This window comes from Copadichromis virginalis, linkage group LG6, assembly GCF_057382275.1.
Source record: "Copadichromis virginalis isolate Kocher_CV1m ecotype Utaka linkage group LG6, C_Virginalis_male_GT1.1, whole genome shotgun sequence".
NCBI lineage: Eukaryota > Metazoa > Chordata > Actinopteri > Cichliformes > Cichlidae > Copadichromis > Copadichromis virginalis.
The window spans coordinates 34,389,284-34,412,242 of NC_140623.1; the positions used below are offsets into that span (position 1 = coordinate 34,389,284).

The 22,959-nt window shown below is 40.5% G+C and overlaps 1 protein-coding gene across 1 annotated transcript; it reads right to left on the bottom strand.

Annotated features, from left to right (window-relative positions):
* Positions 1-8,765: 8,765 nt before the first annotated feature.
* LOC146708274 (scavenger receptor cysteine-rich type 1 protein M130-like) lies at positions 8,766-21,691 on the bottom strand. The gene is made up of 19 exons (XM_085460082.1): positions 21,655-21,691; positions 21,467-21,554; positions 20,229-21,002; positions 19,705-20,136; positions 19,002-19,316; positions 18,308-18,739; positions 17,577-17,891; positions 16,683-17,114; positions 15,952-16,266; positions 15,258-15,689; positions 14,527-14,841; positions 13,831-14,262; positions 13,030-13,344; positions 12,665-12,873; positions 12,250-12,398; positions 11,067-11,309; positions 10,819-10,978; positions 10,645-10,720; positions 8,766-10,537 (listed from the first exon to the last, which is right to left on the bottom strand). Exons 2-19 carry the CDS (start codon positions 21,528-21,530, stop codon positions 10,518-10,520), a joined length of 5,430 nt encoding a protein of 1,809 aa, XP_085316208.1. The 5' UTR covers positions 21,531-21,554; positions 21,655-21,691; the 3' UTR covers positions 8,766-10,517.
* Between the last annotated feature and the right edge of the window lie 1,268 nt (positions 21,692-22,959).

Consider the following 22,959-nt stretch of genomic DNA (forward strand, 5'->3'; position numbering starts at 1 on the left):
TGCAATGATCTCTCAGACACTACTTGCTGCTATTCTGTCTTTTTCCTGGTTTGTGTAAGTGGAGGCCTTCAGTTTGTTTGCTTTGTTTTCACTTTATGTCTTTATGCCCACTGTGCTCCGGAGTGGACATCTCTAAATCAGAAGTCTGATGGTTCAATCCCCAGCTCTTCCAGACCATATGTTGGAGATGTGTGTATGTGAGCATGTGCCGATAAAAAGTGCTTCAAGTGCATAGACTCAAGTAGCATAATCAGGGACCATATAATGACCAAAAATGTGCCTGAGAGCAGCACCACTTTGAGATTATTGACCTGGATTTCACAACTTATCTTTGTGCCTGTGCGTTTGTGTATGATTGTGTGTGTATAATCACTTCACCCCACCAATCATTCTGCTGAGTCAAGTGATCACTGCTATCTCTCCTCTCTTCCTCAAAGCCTTTGTGGGAAAACTCTGTTTCAGCCTACATACAGTTTGTGGGGTTATGTTAATTTGTAAATCCAAATTGTTGCCTCGAGGCAAGTGTTTAAAGTCCCTGTCAGTACTTGAATGTGGGTATTTAGATCCTCATCATTAATAGATTCGTCTTTACATGATTTTTATTGACTGACGGCTCTGTTCACTAAAGCAATGTGGCTGTCATATAATTTTGTTACAACATTTCTGAATTGGTGGATACATAGAAATAGCAAAAAGAAGGACAAATACAAATATAGAAATCTCTCATGTGAAATCTCCTTGAGTTTTTTCCTCTCACTGTACTGATCTTTATTTGTTAATGAATAATCAGGTCCTCAGATGACAGGAGGCTCAACAAGTCAACAAGGACAGGTTAAATAATAAATAAGGCTGTAAAAAATCAGAAACTTGTTTTAGTGATAAAAATCTAATTGCAGAATCTTTTTGTCCTGTTTTCTCATGTTTATCCTGTTGTTCTTAAAATGGACAGGATACATTATGGAATGAAGCAAAGAAAAGACTTTTGAGAACAGGAAGTGCTCTCTTTAAAAAATGTACTCTTCACATCCCACGGCTGCTCACTCAAATATGTGAACGCTTGCTACCAAACAAATTTCCTGTAGATGAACAGTTAAGACAACCTTGAATTTTGAACCTTGACGTGTGTGTGATCATTTGATTCAGAAAGAGTCATAAATAATCATTTAGGAAATGAATATAATTACCACATTTGTCTTGGCCCTATGCCTATCAGTGACCATGTAATCTACTTTCCCTTTCATCATGGGAAGCCAAGTAGACGCACCCTTATGGAAAACACTGTCCTCAGCTGGAGAAAGGTAAAAAAAATAAAATAAAAAAAATTATACAGCATAATCAGGGACCATATAATGACCAAAAATGTGCCTGAGAGCAGCACCACTTTGAGATTATTGACCTGGATTTCACAACTTATCTTTGTGCCTGTGCGTGTGTGTATGATTGTGTGTGTATAATCACTTCACCCCACCAATCATTCTGCTGAGTCAAGTGATCACTGTTATCTCACTGCTATCTCTCCTCTCTTCCTCAAAGCCTTTGTGGGAAAACTCTGTTTCAGCCTCTCACTAAAGACTCAGGTGGGTTCTTTTGCCCCCTGAATCCTCTTCTTTCTACTGGAATTAGAGTTTGTTTTTAGGTTTTATTATTAAGTATATTTGTCTCAAATTTGTTTTTAAAACTTTAAGTAAACAGTTTTTAGATTTAAATGTTTTATATAAATGTGATTTGACTAAATAAGAAGACGCTTCCTACGTATTCTTTACATCTTAGAAACCACGTGGTAATCCACCATAGGAACGCCAAGCAAAACAACACTATTGTACAAAAACACAGAGAAAAGATGAAAAATGTTTAAAAACAACATATAACAGATGGGCTGAAGAAGATGATTTTAAATAAAGGACATTTGTGGTGTTTTAGTCACAAAATCTTGAAGAATCATATTTTTTTATGTTTTATATTTATTTGCACCAGAGTACCAAAAGAATTCATTAATTTTGGCAGTTTTATTTGCACAAACATTATTCTTGAATGTTTGACACTTCATGAAATGTCATGAAGTGGAGCTAAAGAGAAAAATCTCAAGTAACATTTTGCAACTAATTTGGTTAATTTCTATAAGGTCATTAACATTGCTGGGTAATTGTATTTCAAATCAACCAAGTCCTCTGCTTGACCAGCAGGGCTTGGTTGTCCAAAGATTGCAAAGTCCCATATTTGAACACACATAAATCCAAAAATCCAATGTGAAATTCCCAGTCACAAAAATGAAAAAATTCTATTCCATGTTGACTCATCAAATTGTTTAGACTATTTTTTGTTAAACCATCTCAGATTCATCTACACTTTTTGTTATCCATATTTACGTTTTTAGTGGAAGAAACGAGGGAAAAATAAGAATTTGCATATTAATGATTAAGGAACTGACCTCCCAGACCATTGTTCCTTCAGCCGTTATGCAGCGTACTGTTTATAAGATTGGGGAAACCTGCACTCAGCTGAGACCGAAGAAGTCACTTGGATTAGTGACGAAACGTTTCTCCCACTGAAAACTTCACGTCCAGATGAGCAGAATCAAACTTTGGTGATTTACTTGTAGTCATTCTATTTCCTCTGTACTAATACTTAGGTTTATCCCAGCTGTGACCAGTTTCCAGCCCTCCTGATTATCAGGGGCGGATCTACTGGGGTGGCATGTGCCACAAGTGGTTGATTGTTACACTCTGGAAATGGAATGAAGGTGAGTGTTATTAATCTTCTGGGGCCGACGGACGCAACACTATCAAGAAAGAGAGAGAGAGAGAGAGAGAGAGAGAGAGAGAGAGAGAGAGAGAGGAAGAGAGAGAGAGACAGAAAGGGGTACACAGACACTTTGCGCAGGCACCGTCTCCACCTCACTGAAGCCAGTAAACACGTCACTGGATTTGGCCCGGTGGCAAATTCATAAAAGGAGACATAAGCCTGCTTTGTTATAATATTTACCTCCACAGATGACTCTGGCATCTTTACAGTTAACACAATTGTGGACCCCAAACCAAGTATGTTTGCATTTGGTAGTGCTATTAGCGCTGCCACAGCCCAACTGTCTGCACACCACATTGGCATCATTAAGATCTCAGGAATCATCACCAACAGAAAAACAAAATATTAATTGGGGTAAGTAAAATAAGAATAATGTTATTGGTAGACAAGGCTTGCTATGATGACTGCTAACATATAGGATGATGTGGAAGAATGGGGGAAGGTGTTGTTGCTTTGGGTCTTTGGGCAAGAGTTTCGTGTTTCTATTCTTAGTTTATTCTTTTGGATATTTCAGTCTGTAGTTCTTGTTACTTTTGTACTCTGGCTCTGTTTGCATTTTGAGCATTGGTTTATATCTCAGCATAACATCTCCAGTGTCCTTTTGTATCTTGTTAACACTTTGTCTCTCTCCGTGTTTGTTACTTCCTGTTTTATTTTCGCCCTCTGTTGTCTCCTGTGCAATCTATAAGAGATAAGAGACAGAGAAGCTGATACAGACTCTGGCTACGTCTACACTAATTTCAAATGATAAATTTGAAAACGACATTCTCGTCTAAAAACGCTCCGCGTCCACACTGTCGTTTTCAGTCATTTCCTAACAGTTGTTCATCTACACTGAAACGACTCAAAGCGCTTGTTCCTGTATTGCGCATGCGTGAAACGAAAACGATTCGACCTGCTAATTTCTGCCTGCTGTTTATTTACTTACCGGCTCTTTGAAACGTTGCTGTAAAATGTTGAGGAAAAGCACCAAGTTTTTTAAATGGACTGACAATGAGGTGGAGTTCTTGCTGCAAGTAACACAAAAGTACAAAGTAGCAAAAGTGAGTGAGAATTAAAGAATTTTCTAAATGCTCCGGATTCGCAGTCCACACTGCGATTCGAAAACGATGTTTTCAAATGTATCCGCTTTGGAGAGCATTTTCAAAGAGCTCAGTTTTCCTTGACCAAAAATGCCGTCTCAGTGTGGACGGAAGGCCAAAACGGAGAGAAAAAGATGCGTTCTCAAATGAAAACGTATTATGTGGACATGGCCTCTGGGTAGTAGGGAATTAGTTGCCAGATGATTTGGAAAGTACAGCTTAAGTGATGAGGGAAATTCCCAAGAAGGTGTTGTGTCCTCTGGACTGTGGAATTGGTGGTGGAATGAGGAAGTAAAGGAAAGTGTTCAAAACAAAACAAAGAGATCAGTGAAGAAAAAGAGGGGTAGTGAAGGACATGAAGAAAGTAGACTAGAGCAGCGGTCCCCAACCTTTTTTGCGCCACGGACCGGTTTATGCCCGACAATATTTTCATGGACCGGCCTTTAAGGTGTCGCGGATAAATACAACAAAATAAAACTAGTACCGGTACCGAAAAAAAGAAAATTTATTCATAACACACGTGAAAAGACCAAGGAAAACCGAGTAAACGATAAAAACGATAACAAAATAACGCTGAAAACCGATAAAAACCCTGAAAACTATACATTTCACACCTGAGCCTCAACTCTCGCGGCCCGGTACCAAACGACTCACGGACCGGTACCGGTCCAAGGCCCGGGGGTTGGGGACCGCTGGACTAGAGCACTGGGCGGCTTGGCGTACAGAAAAGAGAGAGGTAGCAAAGAGACAGCAAAGAGAAAAGACTTTTATCGACTTGTCTGAGAGAGAGGGTAGTTGCTGAGATAGTTTAGATATCTGCAGAGAAGATATAGAGTTGATGTATTTGACCAAAGATGTTGATTATGGAGCTTCCAGGTGCTGGACAACATAGATGATTCATGGATGTGGTGAAAGAGGAGATGCAGAGGGTTGGTGTGACAGAGGAGGGATAGGGTGAGATGGAGGTGATCCACTGTGGAGAGCATGCTAGGGAGCAGCCAGAAGAGGAAGAATGAAAACAGATAACCTATCTAACCAATTCAGGTTAAACTATTGCACTGATAAGATACCATATCTTGGTATTGTATCTTGATAGGATAAAATCTTGGTATCTTATCAAGATATGTTTGTTTTAGATTTGCTCTCACGTGATTTTTACTGTAAGATATGAGGAATAGGCTTTGATATAATCTGACCTCCTTTCTGTTTTATGCAGGTAGTGTCATACAACATTCAAGTCTTACAATTAGAGTCATTACAGAAGATGTCGTTAGGCCCCCGTTTTTTTAACAAATAAAAATGTAAAAAAAAATCTTTTGAATTTGAAGAAAAAACATACAAACTTGTCATATCTAAGATGGATTACATCTTACATCGCACTCAGAATAAGACCTCTGAGCGAAAATTGATTACATCTTGGAGAAGCTCACTGCGGTCGTGAGTTCTCAGAATCTGCTCTTTGAGCACAAGAAGGACAACATCACGGAGCGTAGGTTTGATAAGATCATGGAGAAGCTCACGGCTCTCCAACGGGAGATTGAGAGACCAGTGTCGGACTGTTAGAACAGCTTTGAAATTCACATGAGTTGTTCGCACTAAAGTAAAAACCACCATCACTTCATGCGGCTACCACTTCGGCGCCAGCTGTGATCTCAAGGCAGGAGCTGAACAAAAACACCCTGATAACAGACTGTGCTTAGACTGTTCTTCCTATCCTACGCAAGGCCACCATGGGTTGGCTGGAAGACTGTTTACTTAGCCTAGCAGGGCGGAGGACACTGTCTCAGCTGAACTCTGGACACACACACACACACACACACACACTGATACACACTCATCCCCCCTCCCTTTCCAAACTCCTTCGATGCTTGTCCCCTCCCGGGGAAGATGGCGGTCGACTGGACCAGCGCAGACATGCTGCAGGACCGGATGCGCTGTCTACACCGGCTCTCTCTTACCCTTTACCCACCCTGTTGCTTGTCTTGTGTTTCTATGGTGTACTGATAGTCATGTGCTTTTTGTGCTGAGGTGTTTTTTTCTGTTATCAAACTGTTCTCCCATTAGGAGCTCAGTCTGAGTGGAGTTTTTTTTTCTCCTCCTCTCACCTCATGTTATATATTTTCGTTGTTTTTTTCCTATCAGCCTACCTTCTGACATGTCTTCCCAATGTGTTGTTTGTGTAAGTTTGGTCAGAAGGTTCCTTTGTAAGTGTGCATGCGCCATTAGCGTGCTGCCTGCTGTAACCCTAATTTCCTTCGGGATTAATAAAGTATTCTGATTCTGATTCTTAGATCAAAATATTACATAGACAAGACATCATATTATCCTAAACTAAAGTGCACATGATAAGACCCAATGGGAAATAGTGATGTTATTTGATCTGGTCATATTCTATAATATTTGCCTCAAAGGCATGAATTCATCTGTAAAGAAAAACTAACATTTTTTCTGCCTATAGTCTGTTTTAAGATTAAAAGAACAAAAGCCTAGTGTTTGAAGTTAGTGAAAGAAAAAACAAGAGGCTCAACAGCACGATCAATTCATTTCACTTTTGCTAACAATAAAAGCATTTAGACTGTCAAACACATGTATAAAAATTATAATACAACCAGCCCAAGTAGCCTCTTTTTCTCAACTAAAAGCCTGTAAACAAAAAAACACTAGTGATGACAATGCTGTCTTATGCAGCAGTAGCCTCTCCTCTCGGACACACACGGCAATCAGCTTGTTACTATAAATACAATGAAAACCTTCACAGCCTTTATAAAACCATCTGATCAACTAGCATAACTGAAGAATTTTTTCAACTACTCCCGTCTGTGTGACGCCAAACTGACTGACTGCTAAATGTAGATTTGATTTTAAATTTTCCTCAGTTACTTTTATAGTCTTCTGTAAGCTAAATTGAGTTCACTGACTGAAAAGGTGCTCTAGCCTGTGAGCTTCAGGTCAAGCAGTGTAAAACAGACTTTACAGGAAGGCGACACATAAAAACGCATTTATGCATTTTTGGAGTCACCAACTGAATACATGCAAATTCTGGCAGCAATGCAATGCATGCAGTTTGTGCTGATGTCACGGTGACATGCACAAAAAGCATTCCTTCAGCGGAGAATCTATGCACTGCTTGACAATTTTAAATTATAACTCAGGTCACATAAAAGGTGCTCAGTGTTAAGTTACTATGGCGATCTTACCAGGTACAAAGGAAGGCCACCTTTGTCACACTGAAATCTCGAGTTGAGGCTCAGCACAGCTCAGTAACCTGTTACATACATATATACATTATATATAATATTTATTTATATATATATAAATTATAATTTGAGTAAAAAAAAAAGCACTGGATTGGACTCTAGACCAGTCAATCAAAAAGTAAACTCAGAGACACGCCCCTGAAAACATTAGCCATTGCATGACCTTCAGCCACAGCATTCATCACATCACTTAACGTCCACCAGTGTGATAGCTTTATTTACAATAAAATAAATGAAATGTGAGGGTAAATAGCTTACTAAACACAAATCCAGTGTTTTGTTGGAGGCATCAAATGTAATAACAGGAGAGCGTAATTTTTACTTTGGTGCCTACAGAGTAGCATGAAAGACAGATATATCATCCTGGTCTAAACAGCATTATTTACCATTATTTAGCACTAATTAGGTGGTGCAGTTTGGTCGGTAACCTTTTGGAAAACTGTACAATTCTTGTAATTTTGTTTTTAACCTCCTAGGACCTGGCGTCCACATATGTGGACATCACATTTTGGGATGTCTAGACCAAAATACCTAATTTTGCTCTACAAGGGACTGATATCCACTTACGAGGACATTATACTGCCACTGTTCTATCAAAATTTAAAACGAATGTCCTCATATGTTGATCTCATTTTTCTCAGAAACAAAAATTAGGTTATAAAAAAAAAAATCAGGTAATTCTTTGTTTTTATATTCATTAGGTCCCAATCAGCCCAAATGGCAAAGAAAAATTAAAAATGCATGCCGTGAAAGAGTTCAGGTCTTAGGAGGTTAAATAATAAAGTCGAGATGTTATTGAAGGGCTGACCTTCAGCTTTAATTCAAAGGGTTTAACAAAACTATTAACTGCTTAGGAAGCCATTTTATACATAGTTCTGTATTTCAGAGGTTCAAAATTAACTAGATAAAATAACATAATTTTACATTTGAATACTTGGATGAGGATTCTTTGCTCTCAATAACTGCCTGAAGTTTAGAATCCATGAACATCACCAATCCCCCTCTGCGATTCGCTACCTTATCGTGGTGGAGGGTTTTGTGTGTTCCAGGGATCCCAGGGGCTGTGTTGTCTGAGGGCTTCTGCCCCCTGGTAGGGTCTCCCATGGCAAATTGGTCCTGGGTGAGGGACCAGACAAAGAGCGGTTCAGAAGACCATTATGAGAAGAGAACAGTTCACCCTGCCTGGGATAGGGTTACCAGGGCCCTTCCCTGGAGCCAGGCTCAGGGAGGGTGCCCGAGGGCGAGCGTATGGTGGCCAGGCCTTAGTCCATTGAGCCCAGCCGGGCACAGCCCGAAAAAAGGACATAGGCCCATCGTCCTGCAGGCCCACCACCCGCAGGAGGTATCGCAGGGGTCGGGTGCATCGTGTGTCGGGCAGCAGCCAGGAGCGGAGGCCCTGGCAGACCGATCCCCGGCTACCAAGACAGCAACTGGGACGTGTGAACATCACCAAATGCTGTGGTTCCTCCTCTGAGATGCTTTAACAGGCTTTTATTGAGCCCATGTTCAGTTGTTACTTGTTTGTGGGTCTTTCTGCCTTCAGTAACTGTAAACTATGGTCTACTAGGGTTCAGATCAGTGACTGATGTGTCTATTGAAGAATATCCCATTTCGTTGCCTTGAGAAATTCTTGCAGGATTTTGTTTAATCTGAGCAGAAAGTACAGTCGTGTACTCATCACCAGGAGTCACATCATCAGTAAACACAAAGTTAACTTGTTTCTATTCTTAACCATACATGCCAAGGCCATGACATTACCTGGTGATGTGGTATACTCTGGATCATACTCCTTCTTTATTTGACCACTCGTGAACTCTTCATTATCTTGCTCATAGGTATATATGTCTTTAAGTCAAATGATGGCCTGACTAAGCTGTTAATGCTGTACTTTTGTAAAAACCTCTTGAATTCAAGCTGGAATCTGCACTTCGCTCATATCTAGAAAATTCAGTGTTGCAGTGTACAGAGGAAAGATCACAGAAACAGTCATTGTCCAAAAGCTTACAGACCTGATTTTCATCATGTAATACAAATGACAACCTCATGGTGACGCCAGAGGAAAAGTCATCTGTTAACCAAAGTCATTCAAATCCTCCTTCTTTGACTGTTGATACCCATCACAAATTTAATGGCAGTTTATCAAAATATGGAAAGTCAGTAAACCAACCCAGAGAGGAATCCAGTGTTTTTTTGAGAAAGATTATATTAGTTCCAGTAATAAAGAAAATGTTTTGTGAATATAATAATAAGGTTGGATATAATGTACTTAGCATATAACATATGAAATAACATATTAAATTCTACAATGTAACATCAGTTTGATTAAATCATATAGAATGAATTTGAAAAAAGGATTTAATTACATCATAGAAAGTCTTTCTGATATTACAGGATGTTACAAGCTCACCGAGCTGATTTATCCCGCAAAACAAAAAGAAGAAATGGTGGCATTTATTACTTCTAGGCTGGACTACTGTAATTCATTATCAGGATGTCCTAAAAATTCCCTGAAAACCCTTCAGCTGATCAAAAATACTGCAGCAAGAGTACTGACACAGACTAGAAAGCGAGCAGATTTCTCCGATATTTGTTTCTCTTCACTGGCTTCCTGTTAAATCCAGAATCAGATTTAAAATCCTCTTCCTTACACACAAGGTCTAGAATAATTGGGCCCCATCTTATCATAATGATTTTATAGTACTGAATCACCCCATTAAAGCACTTCACTCTCAGACTACAGGCTTTATTGTGGTTCCTAGAGTATTTAAAAGTAGAATGGCAGGCAGAGCCTTCAGCTTTCATGCCCTTCTTCTGTGGAACAAACTTCCAGTTCGGACTCGAGAGAAAGAAACTGGTGGAGGTTTCTTCCTGTTAAAAGTGTGTTTTTCCTTCCCACTGTCACCAAAGCACTTGGCCATAGAGGTCATATGTTTGTTGGTGTTTTCTCTGTTTTCTTTGTATTATTGTAGGGTCTATACCTTACAACATAAAGCACCTTGAGGAAACAGTTGTTCTGATTCGGCACTTTATAAATAAAATTGCATTGAATTGAATTAATACCTTCTCTGCAATTTTCATACGGTGCAATGAAATGTAAAGGGTATGATTAGAGTGTGTGAACTGTGATACTTGGTGGCTTTGCAGTTTATCACCCAGTTGGTTTCACATTCTCGCATCAAGGTATAGTTTTTACAAATAGGATGCATACCTTATTTGGACAGTTTGCAGTTATACAATGAAAAAAAGCCCAAATGGAACATAATATCAAAAAATATGTGTAAAATATTTGTGAATATTATATTTAAATCATCTCTCTTCTGAAAACAGAGTTCTGGCAGTTAATTTCACACTACAGAATGTTATTGGATGTTCCAGATCACTCAGCTGGCTTGTCCACTAAAAAAAAAGAAGAAGAAGAAAAAGTTGATATGGCAGTTATTAGTTTAATATAAATCACTATGTCAAGACATGAGCTCTGAATCCAGGTTTTAATTCATACTCACAAGTGATCGGTCCAATGGTGACGGGATTCATAAAAGCTGAGTTGGAAACAGAGCGATGTGCCCTACTTGTGCACGACTGCAAAGGGCAAAAGAATGAGAAAAGAGATATAGGATTTAAACCAGAGAAACCATTTTGGATTATGGAGTACTGCTAAAATGAAATGTGGAACTCACTGGTACACAGTTGTACTTCCTCTGGTTACACAGGCTGAGGCTGCAGTGAAGATATATGTCTCTGTATTCACCCTGGAGCAGGAAGAGCAGAGCAGAGAAACGAGCTCGGAGGGACGAGCCGCTCTCAACTATTGACACCTTTAGGCGGTCAGTGGGACACCTGTGAGACAGGAGGGAGGAGATCAGCAGGGTCCACACACTTCACTGTATCTCACAAAGCATTGGTGAGGTTGGAGAGATGCACATACTTGTTCTGGATGAGAGGATATTGTGTGGGATCATCAGGGTTTGGTGAGTGAGTGGCGTAGCAGTCCTCCAGAACAGCTGCCAAAACTGGGTCTGTGTCCTCCACAGAGACGCCCACGTACAGAGGTGAACCCACTGGGAGGAAGACTTGGCCTGGTGGATAAGACTCAGTGTAGTTGGAGTTGCGGAACAGAGACATGGAGGCTCGAGCTTTTGGACCCGAACCTGAAATTCCTCCAGTGAACCTGACAAAGGGAAAGAAAATTATATAATGCAATGATCTCTCAGACACTACTTGCTGCTATTCTGTCTTTTTCCTGGTTTGTGTAAGAAGACAGCTTTGGATTTGTTTTCTTCAAAAGTCTGATGGTTCGAGCCCCAGCTCCTCCAGACCATATGCTGGAAATGTCTTTGGAGATGGTGCTAAACATGCATCCATTGGTATGTGAGCATGTGCAGATAAAAAGTGCTTCAAGTGCATATAATCAAGTAGTTGAACAAGTGAAATAGCACTGCCTAAATAACAGATTATATAGCTGATTTAAATTTTACACTAGAGTTTTAATCCAGTAAACATGTTTTGTTATGTTAATTGACAAATCTCCCTTTCTGACTGGAAAGAAGACTTTGTTTATTTTATTTTATAAACTTTATTTTATAAAGTCCAAGATATATATGTATTTTGAGCAAAAAGCAACAAAGTCTCTTGAGGGAATTGTGCGACTAAAAAGACATTTGCACTGGTAAAACGCTGCCTCCTGGTGGTAAATGTTTGTTAAATTCTGCATTGAATAATTACAAAACATATCTTTAAACTACAACTAGGCAGCAAACTGTTAACTGGATTGAGTAAACAACTTAATGTGGAGCTTTCTAAACAAACTGTAACGCTGTTTGGAAAGTAGCCTCACAGCTAAAAGCACTTAAGTTTATGCATGAAGGATCTGAAAATGACTTTCAGTGGTCATGTTAAATTACAAACAGCTCACAGTAATGCATGCTTACTCTCTCATAAATGGTTAAAAGAAACACACACAGTAAACAAGATTCATCTTAATTATTGCAGTTTGGTAACAGAATAATTGAAAAGAGTGGGGTAATAACTATACTATTACACACATGAGAGCCCTGAATTTTAGAGCTACATATACTAAGTGATGCTGCAGTTAAATTCAATGAACTTACAGGTCTGGCCTGATAGCTACATTCAGGCTGGCGTCTGTATCCAGGGGATAAGCACAGGAGAAGGGAAGACCCACAGGAAGAGCGAAGGACAAATTAGTCAGAGGGTAGATGAATAAACTGTTGAAGTAGATGACATGTGTGCTGTTGGTCTGAAAGACAGATGATGACATTTTCAGTCAGTTAAGAAATCATGTCACCTAGAGAAAGTCTAATCACCAGAGACATGTCCACAGGGGTTAATACAGTGAATCCTTCTGAAGTCTCTGACTGCTGTTGCTCACTTTTTTCTCCTTGAATAACAAAAAGGCCATTTTATGCCAAAACACAGTCTACAGCCATCTTATCACAAATTAATTGCGCAGTAGTGTTTTTTAATGGGACAGTTAAACAATAGGAAAAAGAAATAAGTCTTTACCCTCAGCACATTTCCACAGGCACCTGCCCGAGCCTCCATTTCATACCAAACATAATCATCACGGACTCTGACCCAGGAACAGTTGCTGGAAGCCAGGTTGCCCGAGAAGGGGTTCAAACCGGAGGACGACATGCTGCCCATATGCAGACCAACTTGGATTTTATCACGGCCACAAATTAACTGTGAAGTCTGGAGTGGAGGCTGCTGGACTAAAGAAAAAGACATGAGGTCACTAATAAAAAATGAAAGCAGATGAAATAGGAAATACCAAATGAGGCCAGCATGAGTACTTCAATGTCATAATATAAGATAAGATAAAAGATTTCATTATTTCAATTTTTCAGTATGTGAGAACTTTAACTTACATTCACATACGACGCTGGCATCTTCATGGTGACCACAGTTGTGGACTCCAAGCCCGTTGTGTCTGCAGTCAGTTATTGATGATTCATTTCCAAAACAGTATACATCGTCCAACCAGATGGGTCCGCTGCCCTGTCCAAAAGCTGCACTTTGTAGCGCTGAACGAGCGCTTCCACAGCCCAGCTGTCTGCACACCACTTTAGCATCATTCAGGTCCCAAGAATCATCACACACTGTGCCCCACTGTCCATCATTGAAGACCTCCACTCTGCCAGAGCAGCGGTTCTGACCATTGACCAGCCTCACTGACGAAAGAGCTAATAGAAAACCAAAAGAAGGAACACTGTCAAATTTTACTGGAATATTTTTCAATAGTAGTATCTGTACTTCTACTTAAGTACAGAATTTCTGTACTTTTGCTACCTCTGGTGGTGCTGTAAAAGATGACACCACTACAACATGTCAGTACATGAAACCTCTTGCTTCTTAGATATTCCAGGATCACCTATAAGTGATATTATTGCAAAGTGGAAACTCTTAGGAACCACAGCAGCTCAGTCACAAAGAATCATCCTATGTAAAGTTACTGAGCAGTGTCTCTGTGTGCTGAGGCACATAGTATGTTAAAATGTCCAACACTCAGCTGGCTCAATAACTGCAGTGCTCCATACCTCCTCTGGCATTAACAGCTGTTCAAAAACTACGCAACAGGAGCTTCTTGGCATGGGCTTCTGCTCTGTCTCAAAGCCAGACAGTTACAAAGTTTGATTCCACTCTTCATAGCTCCACATGTTCATATTTACCTTCACAGACGACACCAGCATCCTCAGAGTGGGCACAGTTATGAGATCCAAACCCTCTGTGTTGACACTCAGAGAGCTTTGATTCATTGCCCGTGCATGTGACTTCATCCAACCAGATGGGTCCGTTGCCCTGTCCAAATTGTGCATTTGTTGGTGCTGATAGGACCGTACCACAGCCCAGCTGTCTACACACCACCTGAGCATCCACCAGGCCCCAGGCGTCGTCACACACCGTCCCCCACTGTCCACTGTGAAAGATCTCCACCCTCCCAGAGCAGGAGCTGTTTCCATTAACCAGGCGGACCTCCCCCTCGACTGCTGTGCTGTTGCCCACTGGTGTTGTGGTAGAGATGTTAGCGGTCACATGTGTGGTGGTGAAGTTCTGTGGCCTTGGTGTTGTTGGAAAAACAGTGCTGTTGATTCCTGGTTGGACTGAAAGAAAAGTGTCTTTGAACTCAAAGGACAAACTCAGTTTGCACTTCCTTCTACATTAATGAGGATAAGCTCTCATTAGAACATCTCAACATAATTGTTTTCTCACAAAATCCTTATTTACTTTGCATTTGACTCCATGTGCTGCACAACAACTTTATATTTAAATGGTGATTTAGAAACAACAAATGAGAATAGTTTTTCTCATCAGTTAGATGTCAGCAGTAAGAAATGGAGGGTACCTGAAAAATGCATAAAATTTACCTTCACAGATGATGCTGGCATCTTCATTATGACGACAGTCGTGGACTCCAAGCCCGTTGTGTCTGCAGTCAGTTATTGATGATTCATTTCCAAAACAGTATACATCGTCCAACCAGATGGGTCCGCTGCCCTGTCCAAAAGCTGCACTTTGTAGCGCTGAACGAGCGCTTCCACAGCCCAGCTGTCCGCACACCACTTTAGCATCATTCAGGTCCCAAGAATCATCACACACTGTGCCCCACTGTCCATCATTGAAGATCTCCACTCTGCCAGAGCAGCGGTTCTGACCATTGACCAGCCTCACTGTTGAAGCAGCTAATAGAAAACCAAAAGAAGGAACACTGTCTATGGGAGTACTTCAGAGGAAATGTAGATTTATTAGAATAATATAACAATATAATAATATATATAATATATAATAATATAACATAATCATCTTTCTACTATTTATTTAACTTCAGCTGACAACACGTTATTTTAAACTTATTTTTAATTTGTTGGTAATTTGATAGTTCTTGGGGGCAGGTTCTGGATTCATGGAAATATCTTCATAGTAAGTTTATCTTTATTGAAAAATTTCTCATAATTCAAGACTAAAAGAAAAAATTGTTGTGTGGATAAAAACCTGTAGTAGTATGTAACTATAAATCATCTTAGTTCAGTGTTATCCCAAATGCACACACGAACAAAGTTGGATTTCACTCTCTTTAACCCCACATGTTCATATTTACCTTCACAGACGACACCAGCATCCTCATAGTGACCACAGTCATGAGATCCAAACCCTCTGTGTTGACACTCAGAGAGCTTTGATTCGTTGCCTGTGCATGTGACTTCATCCAACCAGATGGGTCCGTTGCCCTGTCCAAATTGCGCGTTTGTTGGTGCTGAGAAGACCCTGCCACAGCCCAGCTGTCTACACACCACCTGAGCATCCACCAGGCCCCAGGCATCGTCACACACCGTCCCCCACTGTCCACTGTGGAAGATCTCCACCCTGCCAGAGCAGGAGCTGTTTCCATTAACCAGGCGGACCTCCCCCTCAACTGCTGTGCTGTTGCCCACTGGTGTTGTGGTAGAGATGTTAGCGGTCACATGTGTGGTGGTGAAGTTCTGTGGCCTTGGTGTTGTTGGAAAAACAGTGCTGTTGATTCCTGGTTGGACTGAAAGAAAAGTGTCTTTGAACTAAAAGGACAAACTCAGTTTGCACTTCCTTCTACATTAATGAGGATAAGCTCTCATTAGAACATCTCAACATAATTGTTTTCTCACCAAATCCTTATTTACTTTGCATTTGACTCCATGTGCTGCACAACAACTTTATATTTAAATGGTAAATTAAAACAACAAATGAGAATAGTTTTCTCATCAGTTAGGTGTCAGCAGTAAGAAATGGAGGGTACCTGAAAAATGCATAGAATTTACCTTCACAGATGATGCTGGCATCTTCGTTATGACCACAGTTGTGGACTCCAAGCCCGTTGTGTCTGCAGTCAGTTATTGATGGTTCATTTCCAAAACAGTATACATCGTCCAACCAGATGGGTCCGCTGCCCTGTCCAAAAGCTGCATTTTGTAGTGCTGAACGAGCGCTTCCACAGCCCAGCTGTCTGCACACCACTTTGGCATCATTCAGGTCCCAAGAATCATCACACACTGTGCCCCACTGTCCATCATTGAAGATCTCCACTCTGCCAGAGCAGCGGTTCTCACCATTGACCAGCCTCACTGACGAAGCAGCTAATAGAAAACCAAAAGAAGGAACGCTGTCTATGGGAGTACTTCAGAGGAAATGTAGATTTATTAGAATAATATAACAATATAATAATATATATAATATATAATAATATAACATAATCATCTTTCTACCATTTATTTTACTTCAGCTGACAACACGTTATTTTAAACTTATTTTTAATTTGTTGGTAATTTGATAGTTCTTGGGGGCAGTGTCTGGATTCATGGAAATATCTTCATAGTAAGTTTATCTTTATTGAAAAATTTCTCATAATTCAAGACTAAAAGAAAAAATTGTTGTGTGGATAAAAACCTGTAGTAGTATGTAACTATAAATCATCTTAGTTCAGTGTTATCCCAAATGCACACACGAACAAAGTTGGATTTCACTCTCTTTAACCTCACATGTTCATATTTACCTTCACAGACGACACCAGCATCCTCATAGTGACCACAGTCATGAGATCCAAACCCTCTGTGTTGACACTCAGAGAGCTTTGATTCGTTGCCTGAGCATGTGACATCATCCAACCAGATGGGTCCGTTGCCCTGTCCAAATTGTGCATTTGTTGGTGCTGATAGGACCGTACCACAGCCCAGCTGTCTACACACCACCTGAGCATCCACCAGGACCCAGGCATCGTCACACACCGTCCCCCACTGTCCACTGTGGAAGATCTCCACCCTCCCAGAGCAGGAGCTGTTTCCATTAACCAGGCGGACCTCCCCCTCGACTGCTGTGCTGTTGCCCACTGGTGTTGTGGTAGAGATGTTAGCGGTCACATGTGTGGTGGTGAAGTTCTGTGGCCTTGGTGTTGTTGGAAAAACAGTGCTGTTGATTCCTGGTTGGACTGAAAGAAAAGTGTCTTTGAACTAAAAGGACAAACTCAGTTTGCACTTCCATCTAAATTAATGAGGATAAGCTCTCATTAGTACATCTCAAAATTATTGTTTTCTCACAAAATCCTTATTTACTTTGCATTTGACTCCATGTGCTACACAACAACTTTATATTTAAATGGTAAATTAAAACAACAAATGAGAATAGTTTTCACATCAGTTAGATGTCAGCAGTAGGAAGTGGAGGATGGTGAAGATGACAACATTTGTTTTGAATTTATTTATAATTTGTTGCTAATTACATAGTTTTTAGTGGCATTATCTGTGGATCCATGGAAATATTGCCATAGTAAGTGTATCTTTAGTTAAAAATGGTAAATGGTAAATTAAAGCAACAAATGAGAATAGTTTTCTCATCAGTTAGGTGTCAGCAGTAAGAAATGGAGGGTACCTGAAAAATGCATAAAATTTACCTTCACAGATGATGCTGGCATCTTCATTATGACGACAGTCGTGGACTCCAAGCCCGTTGTGTCTGCAGTCAGTTATTGATGATTCATTTCCAAAACAGTATACATCGTCCAACCAGATGGGTCCGCTGCCCTGTCCAAAAGCTGCACTTTGTAGTGCTGAACGAGCGCTTCCACAGCCCAGCTGTCTGCACACCACATTAGCATCATTCAGGTCCCAAGAATCATCACACACTGTGCCCCACTGTCCATCATTGAAGATCTCCACTCTGCCAGAGCAGCGGTTCTGACCGTTGACCAGCCTCACTGTTGAAGCAGCTAATAGAAAACCAGAAGAAGGAACGCTGTCTATGGGAGTACTTCAGAGGAAATGTAGACTTATTAGAATAATATAACAATATAATAATATATATAATATATAATAATATAACATAATCATCTTTCTACTATTTATTTAACTTCAGCTGACAACACGTTATTTTAAACTTATTTTTAATTTGTTGGTAATTTGATAGTTCTTGGGGGCAGGTTCTGGATTCATGGAAATATCTTCATAGTAAGTTTATCTTTATTGAAAAATTTCTCATAATTCAAGACTAAAAGAAAAAATTGTTGTGTGGATAAAAACCTGTAGTAGTATGTAACTATAAATCATCTTAGTTCAGTGTTATCCCAAATGCACACACGAACAAAGTTGGATTTCACTCTCTTTAACCCCACATGTTCATATTTACCTTCACAGACGACACCAGCATCCTCAGAGTGGGCACAGTCATGAGATCCAAACCCTCTGTGTTGACACTCAGAGAGCTTTGATTCGTTGCCTGTGCATGTGACTTCATCCAACCAGATGGGTCCGTTGCCCTGTCCAAATCGCGCGTTTGTTGGTGCTGAGAAGACCCTGCCACAGCCCAGCTGTCTACACACCACCTGAGCATCCACCAGGCCCCAGGCATCGTCACACACCGTCCCCCACTGTCCACTGTGGAAGATCTCCACCCTGCCAGAGCAGGAGCTGTTTCCATTAACCAGGCGGACCTCCCCCTCGACTGCTGTGCTGTTGCCCACTGGTGTTGTGGTAGAGATGTTAGCGGTCACATGTGTGGTGGTGAAGTTCTGTGGCCTTGGTGTTGTTGGAAAAACAGTGCTGTTGATTCCTGGTTGGACTGAAAGAAAAGTGTCTTTGAACTAAAAGGACAAACTCAGTTTGCACTTCCTTCTACATTAATGAGGAAAAGCTCTCATTAGTACATCTCAAAATTATTGTTTTCTCACAAAATCCTTATTTACTTTGCATTTGACTCCATGTGCTGCACAACAACTTTATATTTAAATGGTAAATTAAAACAACAAATGAGAATAGTTTTCTCATCAGTTAGGTGTCAGCAGTAAGAAATGGAGGGTACCTGAAAAATGCATAAAATTTACCTTCACAGATGATGCTGGCATCTTCATTATGACGACAGTCGTGGACTCCAAGCCCGTTGTGTCTGCAGTCAGTTATTGATGATTCATTTCCAAAACAGTATACATCGTCCAACCAGATGGGTCCGCTGCCCTGTCCAAAAGCTGCACTTTGTAGTGCTGAACGAGCGCTTCCACAGCCCAGCTGTCTGCACACCACATTAGCATCATTCAGGTCCCAGGAATCATCACACACTGTGCCCCACTGTCCATCATTGAAGACCTCCACTCTGCCAGAGCAGCGGTTCTGACCATTGACCAGCCTCACTGACGAAGGAGCTAATAGAAAACCAAAAGAAGGAACACTGTAAATTTTAATGAAAGGTGGATCTATTAGAGCAATATAAAAAACAACACAATAATCTTTCTACTCTTTCTTGCATTGACTGACAGGTGACAACATTTTATTTTGAATTTAATTCTATTTAGTTTTTACTGAATTGGGTTCTTGGAGTGATTTTGTGTAGAGTTATCGAAAAATTGTCATGTTATGTTCATCTTTATAAAAAAGGTTACTCATAATTCGCCTGAAAGAAAAAATACTTACCATGAAAAGCCTTATAGGTAAAAACCTGTAGTAGTATATAACTTTAAGCCATCTTAGATCAATCTGGCCCCAAATGCAGTCGGTACAAAGCCGAACTTCACTGCACATGTTCATATTTACCTGCACAGATGACACCGGCATCCTCATAGTGACCACAGTTATGAGATCCAAACCCGTTGTGGTGACACTCGGAGAGCGTTGATTCCATGCCTGAGCATGTGACATCATCCAACCAGATGGGTCCGTTGCCCTGTCCAAATTGTGCATTTGTTGGTGCTGAGATGACCCTGCCACAGCCCAGCTGTCTACACACCACATGAGCATTCACCAGGCCCCAGTTATCGTCACACACCGTCCCCCACTGTCCACTGTGGAAGATCTCCACCCTCCCAGAGCAGGAGCTGTTTCCATTAACCAGGCGGACCTCCCCCTCGACTGTTGTGCTGTTGCCCACTGGTGTTGTGGTAGAGATGTTAGCAGTCACATGTGTGGTGGTGAAGTTCTGTGGCCTTGGTGTTGTGGTAGGTAAAACAGGTGTAATTGTGTTCACTTCTGTTTAAAATAATAATAATAATCATGCACTCAGAAACCATTGAACCAACTGAATCATCAACAGGTTAATTATATTTAAAGCATAGGTTTACCTGCACAGTATGCAAGGTTGCATGCATATGGCTTCACAAGTTTGTAGACATAGTAGTTTGCATGGCAAAGTTTAACATGGATGGTGTGTGACTGAAAATGGCAGCAGCTGCCACTCCAAACATTGCACACAGTGCGATTCACAATTTCACCTGACCATGTGGGATGAGGTTGTGTTATCCACAAAGGCACATGAGTTCCACACCTGTTTGATTCGACACACCTCTCTGGAATACGAGCACTGGTTTGATTCAAAAACAGGCGATACCAGCCTTGCCAGTTTATATATTGATCACAGTGTAGGACCTCAGTATTTGTGTTATTTGTTGAACGCCAGTCATCATTCAATGTTGCATAGTTCTGACAAGGGTCCACACATTGGGAATTGATGCAGTCCGTGCCTGAAGGACAAACTGTGTTCCCACAGTAGAACCGGACAGATTGGGAAGAGGCAGCTGCTCTGTTCTTGGAGGAAGGCTCCGGACATTCGTATGAGCCTGGCGTGTTGTGGCAAATCTGAGGTGGTGTGCATGGTGAGTTTGGGAGGGAACACTCATCAGTGTCCACACAGCCCTTCTCTGAGGACCAGTGGTAACCTCGGTCACAGCAAGAAGAGTCACTGCAGAGTTTTGGGTCATAGCAGGTGAGGCCATCACCTACAAAGCCATCTTTACAGATACATGAGAGGGCGTGGCCGGTGAAGGTGTCACCTCTTTCCTGTGACTCCAAGCAGGTGGCTTTGCCATGACATGAATCACAGCTGGTCACAGGAGTCCCTGCAGACAAAATAGTCACAGCATTTCATCTGTCACAGCACTTAAATACAAGTAAGACTTTTTGATTCATAATCATTTTGAAACATCTTTTGAAATCTCACCACAGTGTAAAATAGCTGAATTTAAAAAGAAGAAAGATTTGAGTAATTTGTTGTAATTTAGATAATTCATCAAAATAACTCTTTGGAGGCATTTCACGTCACTGTTGAATACTCTTACTGAATATGAGGTAAATATTTGTCTACTTTCAAACTGATATTTAAATAACATACCTTACCTAAAAAATTTCTAAAGGAGAAATGTGAAAATGTAAAATTAGCAAATTCATTATAGTTTGTCTGGAGCAATTATTTAATTAGTGTCTTAATTAGAGGCACAATAATTGACAAAGGAAAAAGTACCATTATAATAATTACATCAGTTCATTTAGAAAATGAATTTATGTCTAACTAGAGATGATTTACCTGAAGAAGTTCCTGTGAAAATATGCACAAGTATGAGTAAGAACAGTCCAGAAGGCGTTCCCATTATTGATCACATCCACGACTCAAACTGCGTGAAAAAGACAAAGGAGATGTTTTAAAACTGCATTTTTACATTATGCCATCTTATTCTGTATTAAATCTATAACTTCTGATGTGTCTGTACTTACCCTGGAGAGACTCTGAGAATCCAGCGCTTAAGCTCACAGAGAGTCTGAGGATGAGAATTTATTGGCCTGTTTCTGTGTGCAAAGGACAAATAGAAGTGATTGATGGGGAAATATTTAAGTAGGTAAGACAAAGAACTTATTCATATGGCATCAAAGGAGTTACTCATTAATCTAAAGAACGAAAAAGAATCACGTCCACAATGAAAGGGCACATCCACAAAGCCCAAGTCAGTCATTTTTATGGTACAACAAATTGATGTTTGCACAATCCAGTATTTTCTCACACTTTGCTCATTTATAACCATCTCAGAAGATAAAGAGTACACTAAGTTTTGTGCAATGAAGCTATCTGCCCGACATTCAGAAATGTTGTTTGATCCAATATTCTTATCTCAAGATCCTGTTGGCATCTAGACTTTCAACTATTCAATATTTCCAGTGACATCAGGTGAACCCTGCTAATAATCATGCATGAATCAAAATGCCCCAGCACATGTAAGTACTTTTACAGTTAGACCCAAAAGGTTTTGGATAAAGACTTGCTGTTGTTGTAAGTTTGACCAAACATTGATGTTGTGAAAGGCTTTCATCTTTAATATGAGGGGCTTTACAACATTTTGCTTTATTGGTTTAGAACTTACAGCTGCTTGTGCATGTGTTTCTTTGCCTTCAGGTTTGTATTGAAAAGTTGCTCTGTTGGATTGAAATCGGCAGCTCAACAGTCTGACTGACGTGGCCATTGATTATTCCTTTCCTTTGTTCTGAGAAATTTGGGGGTTGCTTTTGCAGTTTCTTATCATTATCTGAACAGAGCCATGCATATAATCCATCTATTATTCTTAAAGACATCTCTTCACTGTAAACTGACAGTCACACACCTACCTCCTCAAACGTGTTCTTGACATGGTTAGATGTTATGAAGTTATTTTTCTTAACCAAGGAAAGAATTCTGTGATCATCCTTTTTCATCTTCTGAGCTCCTTCAGGCGTTTTAATGTTGCTAAGCTGACCAGAATGTACCAGATTGTTGATATATATATATATATATATATATATATATATATATATATATATATATATAATGAATAATAGTAATGGGTTGCAGCCACAGCTGCCCTGGGGCAGACTGACAGAAGCGAGGCTGCCATATCGCACCATCGGCCCCTCTGGCCAACACCAGTAGGCAGTAGGTGAAATGTCTTGCCCAAGGACGCAACAACCAGGACAGAGAGCCCGGGGATTGAACCGGCGACCTTCCAGTTACAGATACGCTTCCCAACCCCCTGAGCCAAAAAATTCCCCACT